Source organism: Megalops cyprinoides, chromosome 11 (assembly GCF_013368585.1).
Source record: "Megalops cyprinoides isolate fMegCyp1 chromosome 11, fMegCyp1.pri, whole genome shotgun sequence".
Lineage (NCBI taxonomy): Eukaryota > Metazoa > Chordata > Actinopteri > Elopiformes > Megalopidae > Megalops > Megalops cyprinoides.
Genome location: NC_050593.1, coordinates 9,970,558 through 9,984,918, shown reverse-complemented (window position 1 = coordinate 9,984,918; position 14,361 = coordinate 9,970,558). Strand labels below are relative to the sequence as shown.

Genomic DNA, 14,361 nt, shown 5'->3' with positions numbered 1-14,361 from the left:
TGCACTAATGCCCTCCCACGCGGTGACGCCCCGTACCGTACTTCACAAAGGTGTGTGGAGCAGGTGTCTTTCCTGCTCAAATTCGTTTTAACAGCACCCATCTTGACAACATCTAAGGTTAACGATTTGTTAGGAACATGTAAGTATACCCCCAAACTTTATTCTGATCAGCACAATACAAATTATACTTGGACAGGCACCGTCAACCATGCCTTTGAGAACAATAATGTTATGTTCAATGTAACATTCTAAAGGATGCAAACAAAACAGACTGCCTGTAGTTCATCCTAGTTTATTTTGTTTTCAAACACTAGTAAATAATTCTTGGTTGTGGTGTCCTGTATTATTGTGTCCATGTCATGCCAGGTTCTCCTGTCCAGTTCTGACCCCTAGTGGTGCAAGTCAAGTGAATGTGTGCATAGTACAGTACCAGGAAATTAAGATGACAATGTAACAGCTGTGACACTGCATCTGCTACTACCCTGCCACCCATAATTAAAATTCTTAGCATCCACCATCCCATGCCATCCTTCACCATCTGTAGACATTACATTGGTCATTATCATTCCTTCAGGTGCCATCACTTCAGCTTTGGTATGCTTGGAGTGTAGTCAGTTAGCAGAGAGACCATCAGACCCTGGTAACAGAGAGATAAAGGTGGTGTTAGGATAGGATTTTAATCCACAAGCTCCAGACAGACAAAATGCATTTACTGAATGGATAACATATACTGCCAGATAACACTGTGAGATCTGGGCAATGCTTAAACCTATATTATTGTAATCTACTACATGTTATTCCTGGATTTCAACAAGACAAAAACTGGGGCTACGGTTTAACTGTACAGCACAGTGTACAGTCCATCAACATAAACCAGAATTTCATTACGCCAGTAAAGAATGTTCGAGTTGAAGCATAACTGAAGTCCAGAAACAGCAGCTCTGAAGCATGACCCATGCTGGTGTCCCTAAGAGTTTTCATATCTGCAATCTATCCACTATGCTTAAAGGTATGATCGGCATCTCTGAAGTGGAATAAGTAGAAAATACCTGTTGATTTGCTGAGACACAGGCTGTTTACTAATCACTGCTACTAGACAGTTGGGCATATACAAGCTGGGGTTATCCCACCTTAAGTTTGGTAGAGAGGAGCTGGGATGGTTATGCAGTTTATTTAAGCCTTAGTCAGTGATGGGTTTTTGCCATGACCTGCCCAGCTGGCATTTCTCTCCGAGTGTAAACTATATCTACTTCTGTTCTGTGAGAAAACTCCATTCATGGGATGTTTGTGGCTGGGTGTACTAAATATTCAAGGGTCACTGTCACTGCTGTGTGCAACGTGTCAGCGTGTTTGGATGTCATTTGCAGACAGACTGCTCATTAGCCTTCTCAAGCAATTTTACAATTCATTTCAAGCTCAAACCACCTATTATCTGACTAAACCATAGGACTAAAATGTCTGAAGATCTGGGAAAAATAAGCATAAGTAAAATATCCGGATGAAGCTAAGCAAATACTACCATGCAAAGCATTAAGGTTTCAAATGCTACTTCTGCTTCAATTGTCATGCATATTGTCTTTTTTTGTTCTGTCTTGAGCCATAGCTCTGAAATGATAACAGTAGAAACTGCCCTAAATGTGTTCCCAAATACCAATCAATCAAATTTTATTTGCACATTTTTACAGATTGTAACAAAACCCTAACACTCTTCCCTTCTCTTGGCAGGTATGTACTTGTGTAATGCCAAATGACATCTGGCCTCCCTCTCTCACACTTCATTAATTCGCCAGGACTGGGATGCTGCCATTGCTAACAGCATACCCAACACCCCCTTACAGATAGCAAACCACACTTACCCCAAAGCCTCTGCATGCTGTGAATTTACTGAAGACCTCAAAGCCTAAACAACAATACAAATATTGCAGATGTTGTTTACCATGATGGTCCACTTTCTGTTTTCTGCCTCCGGAAACACAAGTGAACGCGGGGAGTAGAAGACATGGTCATCCACTTCCTCCTGCTTACGAGGGAGACAGTGCAGGAAGGTCCAGTCTGGGGCGGCCACACTTCCTGTCTGGAGACACAAAGCGTGAACCCTGTTTGGTGAATCAAGTCATAGTCATGTATGGGCTTAGGAAATCCACCCTACAAAAATGCACAGAATCATGGAAGCCAGTCATGTAAACAACATATTTATGATCACTAACACAGTGTTAAAGAAATCACACTGGATACTGATAGCCCAGGTATAAGGAAGGCAAGAGCCTTCAATAAAATTAGCAAATAAACCTTTGCAACTAAATGGTTTCACTATCTGTGGTGCTTAGCAATTTACACAACCATCTGCATCACTATTGACATCAACTCAAACTGAACTCAGGCAGTGGCAAACTCTAAAATTAAATAATATTAGGGCAGGGGAGGTTCCAAATGTCTAAAGAATTTGTCATTTTGTAAATTTTGTTACAGGGTTTTTTATAGAGTGCTAGTGGGCTGATCCACAGCAGTTCCATATACAATGTGAATAAATTTTTATATGATAAAGAGATCAAAGCCTTGTCATTTGAGGACTACTTGACACAACATGATGTGACACTTTTTGCTTTTATACAATAATACACCTCAACAACACAAAAATGCCATCAATGCAGCATAATAAATTAATATAAAATACATATGAGCAATATTGGTCTATTTTAAATACTGGTCACAAAAAACACCACCTGTTTCCACATGGCAGTACACAGAGGAGCATGAACAGCATTGGCGGATCCCCTGATTATTCACCACCTAGTGGCAAAGCTAAGGTACTGTGGAAATAGCTGGAGGAGCCATTCCTTCAGTCAGTAGGTAAATTATGTGTATGAATGAGTAGGCACAAGCACGTGAGTAAATGAGTGATGATGTAGGTGACTAGGTGCACGAGTGAGTGAATAAGTATCAATGTGAATGAGTAGGCATGAGTGCGTGAATGAATGAATGATGATTTAAGTTAATAGGCTTGTGAGTGAATGAACGAGTGTGTAAATTAGTGAGTGGATTTGGGCTGCTTATTAACACCTAAAAACAATATTTCTTCTGAATCTACATTAATTTGGCAAATTTCTGTTTTATTCATGTCTGCACATTGATTGAGACAAATCAGAAGGATCCAGAAATCACAAACTGATTTTCAAATCAACAGACACCCAAAGCACAGTGTCGGGCTGCTGCTGGCACCAAGTGGTAGGACACAGATCAGCCTTGAGCAATACTCATGCGTTCACTGGGCTGCTATACCTGCATGGTGATCTGGTAACCATGGAAATCCTTTAGCCTCTGGATCTTCTCCTCCTCCTGGCCCATGCTGACCCAGGTATCAGTGACAAGAACATTACTGCTGTTGGCTGCCTCCAAGGGGTTGTTGGTCAAGAGCAGCTGAGTCCCATACTGACCCAGAGAGCCAGAGAGAGAGAGCATATCAGGAACAGCAATGGAACAGACTCACTACCTACTACCATACCCTGGTGACCCACATCTTTGGGCTCTGCGTAATGCACATACTTTCTTTGCAAACAATCCAGAAATGAGAAACATACTGACTATTTATTTTGTCCATTAATAGTTGTTATTAATTGTGCATTAAGGACCATTAATAACTGCAAGTCATGCAGTATAGGCTCTTGATAGGACTGTATGCTGGCCACAGTAAAATATGCTGATGGGTGGTGCCAGAAGTTTAGATATAAATCATTTCATTCCTAAATTGTTTCTGGATTACCTCCATATTTGCCAAAAGAGGAATGGCAGCTTAGTTGAAATGTTTATTTTGAATCAGGATATGTGTTCTTTTCTTTATAGAGCTAAAACCCAGGACAACATAAGAATGAAATAATGACTGTTTCTAATAACCATGTAAAACCTACCTACAGTCACATGTTAACTATGTGAAACCTAAAAATAGTTGTGTGTTAGTTATCTAAAACTAACCAACAGTCACATGCTAACTATGTAAAACAACTAACCTACAGTCACATGTTAGCTACGTAAAACTTACCTACAGTCATGTGTTAGCTGTATAAATCCTCACCTGCTTTGAAAGTTTTTCAGCCTCACGAATAACACTGGCATCTGGCTCATACCCCTGTGGAGTGTCAAAACAAAAGAGATCATGTTGCCCAAAGCTAAATCAAATTACATCCTAGATTAAACATACTCATCAACAGCTTTATGCCTACAGATTGTACACCATAAAGACACCACAGTGCTGTACAACAAAGCCTTTTTTACTTGTAACTTAAATAAATGCATACATAAATAATACTGAGGTGATTCTTCAGATATTTCAATACCCTCTGAAAACACACAAGGTTCATTAAGAGGTATTTTATTTCTTAAACACACTGTTCCAGTGATATTCCAAGGCAGGACTGAACTGCACCTTAGGAGTGGCGATCCTTAGATGGACACCCAGCTTAGCTGCAGACACCATGAAGGAATGAAGCACATTATTGCCATCCCCAATCCATGACACTGTCAGTCCACTCAATGACCCATAATGTTCCTTCAAAACAAAACACAAGACACAAAATCCTGCTCATGAAGAATGTTAAAAAACTGCCTAAAAATAAACCTTAACCGCACATAACTAACACAGCCCTTCTCCACGTCATTAGTATACACCCAGGAAGTATCTCTAATTAACTTACAGCAGTATAATTTCATGGCATGCAAAAGTAAACTGATTACAAAGGTAAACAATGGATCTTCTCTTACAAATCTAACAATCAGGAAATGTTAGTTCAAGGCACATTTCTAACCTCTTTTGATAATCATACGCACCCACATGCACACAATAATTAAAACCAGATACTGGCATAGGAGTGCCATTCAGGGTAAAAAGTAGAATTTTCAGTCTGAGACAGACACAAGCCAGTCCTGGTGAGTCTCCCAGTTGCCATGGTACCTGCAGAGTGAGGAAGTCAGCCAGGATCTGAATGGGGTGATAGAGGTCAGAGAGGCCATTGATGACAGGAATAGAGGCCTCCTTGTCTAGCTGCTGCAGAGTAGTGTGGCTGTTCACTCGGGCCAAGATGATATCTGTCAGCCCAGACAAAACCCTTCAAAACATACACAGCAGTCACAACCTCTTATTCTCTCTGCATAAAGGGGCAAATAAATCATCTTCATTGAACTGAGGGACCCTTGTTTAGATGGACTGCCCTCAGGTGGTGAAAGTTCGTAGTACAGGTCACTGATTGTTCTATGCAAAGCTAAAACCCTTCACCCCGCAGTTAAATCACAATTACTGTTTTTATAAATAAACAGTAATAAAGAAGATCTACTTAGTACAAGTTATTTGTATTGGTTTATATTAACAGTACACGTCTGCAGTGTAACCAAATTTGTATTTTTCTTTTAAGTGTCAAGAAAAAAACAGTACGGCATTGTAAATATTTATAACTGCCATAAGTGTTCATTTCTAGACAGCTGTGGATATCCTCTCCAGGTGAGTCAGTCAGTGAGCAGGTGTGAGATACTAAACCTGAGCCAGTTAAAGGTGCTGCTCCCCACTGGGTAATCTCATAAACTACTCACCCAAAAACACATTTGGGTTTTACACATCATCCGTCAACACTGTGTGGCCTTGCAATTTACAAGCAAATGACACATCATAAATGCTGCCTTTGTCCCAAGGAGAATCTCACATCTGATAAAGCTGCCATTAGACCCCAGGGCTTTGTGATGTTCATTAATAAAGACACTCACCAGACACTTTTATTGCACACTTTATTTTCAGCAGCTGAGAAATGAAACCACATGCAATTCCAATACAGGAGAACAGCTAATTAATTCATGCTTCCCTAAATCCTGGTCCACTGTCTAGCTACCCTTTCATAACCAGCAGCATCTGGCCTCTACTGTTAATGTAACCCCTCCAAATAATTAGTTCCCCCAGCACATTGCTGAGCCTGCTGGCCCAATGCAGCACACTCACTAACCTGGCTGTGTCAGTCGTGCTCTCATTCACCCCCAGGTGGATGTCCTGAGAGGTGAGGAAGCAAGGGTGTCCTCCAAGCAGCGCAAAGCCTGTGGTTAGCGACAGCAGAAGTTAGGGGTGCACAGAGGCCTGTGGTGCACACTTAAAATGCCACACACATGAGACGCTCCTATCTCTGCATCACTGTGCTGCACCCTGTACGAACACTGATGCCAAACCAGGGACAAACAGTCATGTAATATCCTGCTCATTTGTAATGTACATGCTTCCACTGGGTAGAATAATACCTGAACACAGTAGGAACTTCCAATGTTATGCAGACGACACACAGTTATACATTTCTGTAGAGCTCTGCCAGTGCTTTTTAATCAGCTGCTTGTCTAGCATAAGAAATTAAATGTCCAAAGGTTTTCTCATATTAAATGGGGAAAAGACAGATTATTTTAACTGTCTTGTAAAGACAGAGAGAAAAATAATCCAGTAAATTTGGTCATTTGGCTCTACAGAGTAAAACTAAAGTAAGAAATTTATGGGTCATTCTAGACTCTGGTCTGATTTTCAGTCTCATATTGATCGTGTAACTAGGGCTGCCTTTTTTCATCTCACGAACATTGCACAAATTTGAGCATTCCCTATGCTGCGTGATGCAAAGTTGACACATGCCTCTATTTTTAGTCACCTAGATTACTGTAATGCACTTTTATTGTGTTGCCAAAGGAAGCCAATGACAAATTTCAACTTGTTCAGAATGCTGCTGTCAGCATTATACCCAGAACCAGCAAGACAGCACATTATTCCTGTTCTGACTACACTTCATTGGCTCCCAGTGTGCTTTAGAATTAATTTTAACATTTACTTGTTTTTAAAGTAAATGTTAGTGCCCTTAGATCTTCAAATGCTACCCTACATAGTATTCCAAAGAGCAGACATAGAAAAGTTATGAGTCAGTTTTCTGTTTTTATGCACCGAAACTGTGAAACACAAAGCCACAACAGACAGGCTGACTCTGTGACTTATATATACATATAGTTTCCCATTGAGTTATTCTATGCTGCTTCTATACATTTAGCATTGGTCTTGTTTACTTTGATGTGTAAATCACACTAAGCTGCAATTGCTGTATGAAAGGTACTGTATAAATAAAATAAATTATTATTGGCCTTGGACGAGGTGTGTCAAAATCTGGGGCAGAGGAAACAGTGGGTCTCCACAGGCTCAACAGGCACAGACGGAAGGCACACAATCTGCTCACTCTGCAATTCCATTGTTTCTGGTCTCAGCCCTGACCCCTTCCATTCAGAACTTTCAGTATGTGCTTGCATTAGAACAAGTCAAAACATGCTTCCTAATTTTGTCAGAATTCTTACATCACTTTTCATGCCAAACCAATACAAACTAGGCATACTGCAAAACCAAAAATAAAGATGAACAAATGTGTCTTTTCATTAATGCGGTTTAAATCTTGAAGTTATCTATGACAGCACTGCGCCCTGCGCAAAGGCTCAGAATATTCCAGTTTGTATAACGAACCCCTCCCTATAAAGCACGCATAGACAGAACATTTGTTGTTAATCGAACGAGGACCACACGCACACGTAGTTATATGAATAGGGAAACCCACGTTTCCCACACAGGAATAACTTTCTATGTAAGACACACTATTCATATCGCCAGCTGGCAAAAGCATATTCCACACATTCTTGTTTAGTGACACCTGTTTCTGTGGACATGCGCGTCCTGGTGCTCCTCTTCTCAAATATCATGGCAATCGACTTGCCTTGCAGAAGAGGAAGGTACTGCAGAAAGACATGTCAGTTAGCTTTTCTATATATTCACTTAGCTTCAAAATGCATTCATTCAGGTTCATTACAGTTTCATTACAGTTCATTCATATTCACTTTATAGCTTTTTCCACATATGAATGCTTGGAGGAACAGTAATATGGAAAACCTGTACCTGTCCCTCCTGTTTAATTCTTTGTTTCAGATCGCGTGATATTCGTAGAAAGTGTTTGATCTCTTCGGAGCTGTAGTCTTTCAGAGTCAGCAAACTTCTACCCTTGAGATTCACAGCCCCTGAGACCATGCGCCCGATGCTACAGCATGGCAGTATCAAAAAAGTAATCACAGAGTAAAAATAATTTTTAAAAATGAAAAGAAAAAGTAAATCAAAAAGTATTCAAATATAAATCGACAGTTTTATTTCACTGAGAGAACTAGTGGCTCAGAACTCGCCTGAGCTAATCAAAGCAAAATTGATACAAAAGCTAAATGCGATTTTTGTAAAAAAAATAAATAAATAAATAAATAAATAAAATAAAAGCTACAGCAAAACCATATAGATTGCTAAATAGCCACTAGCAGTGTAAAGCAAGCACGTTGTTGCATCATGCTGCTGTATACGTTTGCCTAGTAACGACTGTCAATGAGTCTCTTACCTAAATGTCCTCACACGGATGCTTGGAAAAGTTTGCAGCGCACAGGAAAATGAATTCTTGACAGCAAACATTTTAACAGACCGTAGCCGAAAGACCTGCTTGTTGATGATAAAACGTTTGTGAAATTTACGGGTTCCTATACTGTAGTACACTACAGACTAAAGCAGGCAACACTACAAACCACAGACCACGCCATACCACGCGTCTCCCTGCATGAAGACATGAATTGGACCTGCAAATCCAGCGATGGGGCGGGCACTACTTCCGGTTTCCGCAAGGCATGGTTAATTCAAAATAAAGATATTTACTGTTGAAAAGACTTTCTATCTTTTCTCAGCGCTCAGGGGACATGTACAAACTGATCACCAGTAGTTACCGAATGATCGTGCTATGGCGTACATTTTCTGCGCGCAACGCTCTCATGCAATGAATGGGCAAGATTCAGCTCAACCTTGTTATCCAGAATCAGTGCACAACAGACTAGATTAACTATGGTTGAAACGTTGCAGTTTCTTGTCCGAACATGAGTTTATGATGAAGATGAAGACCTAATCTCGACTCATCTCATTTTTAAAAAATAAAACATTTGGAACGAAAGATGAGTAGTTTTTATTGTTTTACCTCAGTTGTCATTTAACTAACCCAGATACGTTGGCTAATACGTTAATAGTAACAGTTAACATTACGACAGTTTTATAAATTAAATGTTTGCAATGGCAAGTTTTCTACTCCATTTTGAAGTGAAAAATTTTAATTGAATTAGAATTGTGCATATTGCATACTTTATGAATGCAACTGGCATTTCAGTCAAATAGAATGAATGAAATTAATGCACTTTGTATTTAAAATTAACTACATGGTGTTTTAAATTAGTTTGCCTGATGTGGCATTACAAGCACAGTGTACAGTACCTCTAATCAAACAAAACAACTTTTAGTATTAGTGCCTTCAATCACAATTTACTTCCTCCAAAAAAAAAAAAAAAAAAAAAAAAAAAAGAAAAGAAACACAGGCCAAATAGGACAAAAATTCCTGGGCCTAGGAAAAGGCAGTTGAGAGACTCCTGGAAAACAGGGGAAATGTTAACACAGGTTTAACACATAAAGGGAATCAGTTAATTGCAACCCTCATAGCCATTGAGATGGGCAGGGTATAATACATTGGCCTTGAGGCAGGCTATGAATAGATACTCCCCATCTGACAGTGCAGCAATGGTCCAGGCATCTTGTTCTTTGTGGCCAATAGATTAGCAGGTGGCGTTCCCACAGAAGCAATCAGAAGTCCTGGCGAGTACTTCATGGAGAGTGGAGAGAAATTGTTATTAGGGGCAACCTACATGGATGCAGAGAGGATTGACTGAATGAACAAGAAAGAAGAGAAGAGTAGCCTGTGTGCAACAAGGAAAATACTGACAGAATTAGGCTAGGGCAGCATAATTAAGGAGAGAGGCAGACAGCCAGAATAGTCATGAGGGCAGACCTAGATTACGATTGAGCAAACTGTATTTAGCAGTATTGTAACACAGCAATGGGCTGGTGTTGACTGTCTTTGGCTGTGTTGTAACACTTGAAATGAAACCTAGAACACAGTCTTGGCTCAAGCATTAATGCGGTCCCATTGTAGTGTCATTGAACCACTATGTTAAGCAAGAGCAGGCTGTCTTTGGAGGTTCCTAACACATCTAATGATCTTGAGTACATTGTCTTGACTGAGTGTTTCAGATGTGATAATACCTGAGTAAATGTGTGAATCTACAGTACGCCATTGTAATATCATACCTTTATGAAACATTTTACATATTGTGTAAAACTGCAATGCAGAACATTTTTTTAAAAAATCGCCGAAAGACTGATGATAACTTACAATAGTTTCTTTCCAACTATTAATTTAATTTATTTTCTTACATATATCTGTATTATTTCTAGCTACATGTAATAAAAATATTTGCGGTTTATTAGTAACAAAAAGTATCAACAACAAAACCCACAAAATTGACCAGATCATCCTTAATTAGAGTTTAATATACGCCCTAATTGGAAAACACGTCTGGAATGCCATGCATCACCTAGTGATGCGCAGGTCATTCATGATTTTTTTTTTCACCACGAGGGAATCGATCGTCAGTTAAAGGATAATGCTTAAAAACCCCGTCAGAACAGAAAACAATTCAACAATCCTAGTATCAGATTTTGCGGATAATTTTAGCACAGTGGCTGAAATTGTGCATCAGAATTCAGTGGTAATTATATAAAATAATGTATGGGCGACTTCATCGAATATTTTTGTCAGAAAAGCATTGTTTGGATGGCGCAATTACACCTTTCAGTATACATTATTGTATACGTGAATACTGCAGCGTTTAGTCTGATAACGCATAAAACAATAGGCTATAACTCGAATTGGATGAATTACCTCAAAGAACTCCTGGTGCAACATGGTGCAACGTTTAGTTCAGCGAGTTAGTCATCTTTGAAGTCTGAACTGCGCTTTACCTGGTGAAGTTACTAACTTTTGTTTAGGTTACTGTTTTACATTCGTTTAAAAGGAAGTTTATTTACAATGTCGATTCCTGATTAGTAACCATTTGCTATCAGATCTCATTCGCTGTCAGATTTCGTGCTTTGGGCTAATGCAATGCAGTGGGAAAAGGTTGTTTGCGAACAATCAAAGAAAACCTCAGCTATTTTAATTTGTGATAGTCATGTTTTGACAGGATTTTTAATATCAGTGTGTTTTAATTTACTTAAGTAAACAGTTTAAAATGATGTGTAGCTATAAGTTTCGGTGCTACAGTGTGCTAAAAGTATGTTTTGTTTTACGTAGCTTGTCACGGTTTTAATTTATACATATTGTCAATTCATATTGACTCTTGTATGCTTATAGTGCATCTCACTCATTGGGATGTTGACAGTGCCTCCTAATGGCACTTCGTAATTCTGTCATAAAAGCTACTTTACGACTGTGTCCTGTGTCTGTCTTGGAAGTACTCATTTACAGTAGTACTGTTGTGTACTGTTGTAAACCCTTCTTTTGGACCACCAAACGTGAAAAGGAAAGAATCTAGCTAGGTAACTACCAAGCAGGTGGAATTAATTGTGAACCATCTACCTGAGTGGTTGGTAAGCTGAAGTCAACTTTTGAGAGTTATTTATTTGCTGGCACAGTCAGAATATATGTTTTAACCATATTGCTGAGTGCATGAAGAAATGGCACTGTGACAGGTATCTAGTGAAACAATAAGGTTATATATGAAGTTGACTGACATGAATGACAACAGGCTCATCCCACAGGTGGAGACCAAACTTGTTATGTCATGACATCTTCCTGCAGCTAGTTAATGATTAAGCTGTCTGACAGAAAATTTAAAATGGCACCTAGCTACAAAGCAGTTGTAGGAAAAGTGTCTCTGTTGTTGAATTAGTTAATTTAATGACATTTATGTATGAAGCAGATAGAGAATTCACCATACCACACACAGTCGTGGTTTAGTTTAGGACTGAATCCACACAGCAGACCTATTTTCTTGCAGATTTTGTGAGGAGTTGGGAGTTTACAGGGGAGTCAACAAGCATAACCCGTAGAACAGAGAACTGAAGCCTAGTCTTCCACTATGCCATCTGGCTCTGGATCAGGTGATGAAGCAGCTTTCACTGCTAGCTGTTTAGACTGAGCAAGTCCTTCAGGTCTAAACCAAAATCTCAGAGCCACCCATTCTGAATTTCCACTTTATTTGATTACTTCATCACATTGTGTGTTTGAGGGTTTCCCTTTTTTATGAATCAGTATCTCAGATATCCTCCAGTACCTCCCCCTCCCTCCTCTGAGAGTCCCAGCTTGTACCGAATCTGCTGCAAAGACAGGCTGTGGTGTAGATACAAACCGCATCTACCTTTCCATAGGACTCAAGACCTAATGCCTGTGTTCTGTTGAAATGCACTGTGGTCCCTGTGGCATCATTAATTCCGCTTGACATATGGCCACACAGCCTACATTTATCCTGCCAGATAAGAGAATTCCTACAAACATGTTACAACATGATCAGCAGTTCCAAGGGCAGCGCTCTGATGCATACTGCTGTTTATACCCTCAGTTCATGCATCCACATGTTATTTTCATTTAAATGAAATAATTTCTTGATTTTTCTTGCTCCTTGAAAGTGAGTAAGTATTATTTTTTATTTTCAGTTCCATGCCTAGCCTTAACTTCACATTCTCCAATAGGAAAATTCCTGACATTTATGAAAGTAGGGAGGGAGGAATTTCCCACCCTTTCTATACTGCCATCAGTTTTTCAGCATACTGCAATATTTTCAAGCGAATAAAATTGTTTTAGTAATGCTATCCCCCCTACATATGTCACTGTAGCTTTGTCCTGTACAGCCAGAGGTCCTACCCAGATAGGAAGCATTCATCAAGCTAGTGCTGGCATAGATTGGCACAGCCGCAAGCCAAATTCCAACATCAAACCAATTTTGGCTTCAGGCCAGCTGGGCCAGTGGCAGAAAACAAAATGCTGGCCAATGGTTGGCTGAGGTTTCATGGCTGGAGTTGGAATTCCACCGCTAACTCAGATAAACAGTGGCACAGTCAGACAAGCACTTGGCAGATTTGAAACCCTGTCAATGAAGGAGAAAGTCCTAAACCAATAATCATGTGTGTTAGTATGTGTTAATTATCATGTAAGTTGTATATTCTGTTCCCTCAAAATCCTGTACTATCACTCATTGTGTTTGTTAGTTGATATCATCCTATTTTTTGTTCTAATGCTGCTAATTCAGCACCGCTATAATCTCTCCACATGGTTTTTCATAATCATGATAAACTGGTAACACTAGGCTGACAGATAACAATTTTGTTACGTAGTTAAAACTGAGACAGCTTATGCATTGTGTATAATGGTGCCTTAATCTTATGTTATGGCTTATTGGTGTAGAAATAATATTTGCTAGAATTGACAGCAATGGTTGTTTTCACCACATTTTTTTCCCTCTAGGTTCTGATAGTGAGAACACAGGGCTGTTGAGGTCCACATTTCTCATTTGTGGTCTTAGACTGACGGCGTGTGGATGTTTAGAAGAACTCCGCTAGCTAATATTGTATAGGCATTTCTAAACATTTTTTAAAACAGTGTTGCCATTGCAAATGTTATAAGTTTGTTTCCCAGCGTGAATGACTATGCTAATGATTGGCATTTTAATTCTTTTAACTGAACTGAATAATTTTGTTCAGTTCAGTATAAACATTTGTTCACTGAGTCACCGATTCATTTGATAAGGACTCTCCCCACCAAAGACAAAGAAATGAAAAAAATGCTATATGTAATTCTTTGAGGTTTATTACCTTTGACATTATTTTCTCAATGTATTAACAGTTTATTTGGAATGTAAAATTTGTCTGTATTATACATTACACACCATGACCCACATGCATTTCCCCTAAGGTTTGAATAACATTGCTCCAGTTCTCTCACAAAGTGACTGTAAAATTGCTGATTCATTCATTTCCCCCAGTTTGTTCATTTCTTTCAGTACATCTCATTCAGTTTCAGTGTGCATTTCCTTGTCTGGCAACAGGGCGGCACTTGACAATACTCTGCCATTCAATTTAAGATACCTAGAACCTAGATGGCAAATTTTGTCATTAAGCCACAGGGCAGATGACATGCCTTCATTAATAAATCTATTGATAGACTGCCCGTCTCCATTGCATGTGAAATACTGAATAAAGATAATGATAAAAACAAAGGTCGTACAGTAGATCTTTTGCCCCAAAAGTCACAGAACATGCTCAAGTGTCATCACTGAAAAATAAAGACACTAACAGGTGTAGCATGTAATATATACATATACATATACTGTACATGTATATGATTTACACATTAACTATAAAACTAAAAATAGCTAACTACTAGCTAGCTAAAAAACTAAAGCTAGCTAAAAAACTGC

At 39.2% G+C, this 14,361-nt stretch overlaps 1 protein-coding gene across 1 annotated transcript; it reads right to left on the bottom strand.

Moving 5' to 3' along the window:
• Window positions 1-580: 580 nt before the first annotated feature.
• otc (ornithine carbamoyltransferase) lies at window positions 581-8,488 on the bottom strand. Its single transcript, XM_036541133.1, has 10 exons — window positions 8,418-8,488; window positions 7,937-8,075; window positions 7,695-7,776; window positions 5,982-6,069; window positions 4,946-5,099; window positions 4,421-4,543; window positions 4,070-4,123; window positions 3,280-3,429; window positions 1,937-2,074; window positions 581-637 (listed from the first exon to the last, which is right to left on the bottom strand). The coding sequence occupies exons 1-10, from the start codon at window positions 8,486-8,488 to the stop codon at window positions 581-583; spliced, it is 1,056 nt and encodes a 351-aa protein (XP_036397026.1).
• Between the last annotated feature and the right edge of the window lie 5,873 nt (window positions 8,489-14,361).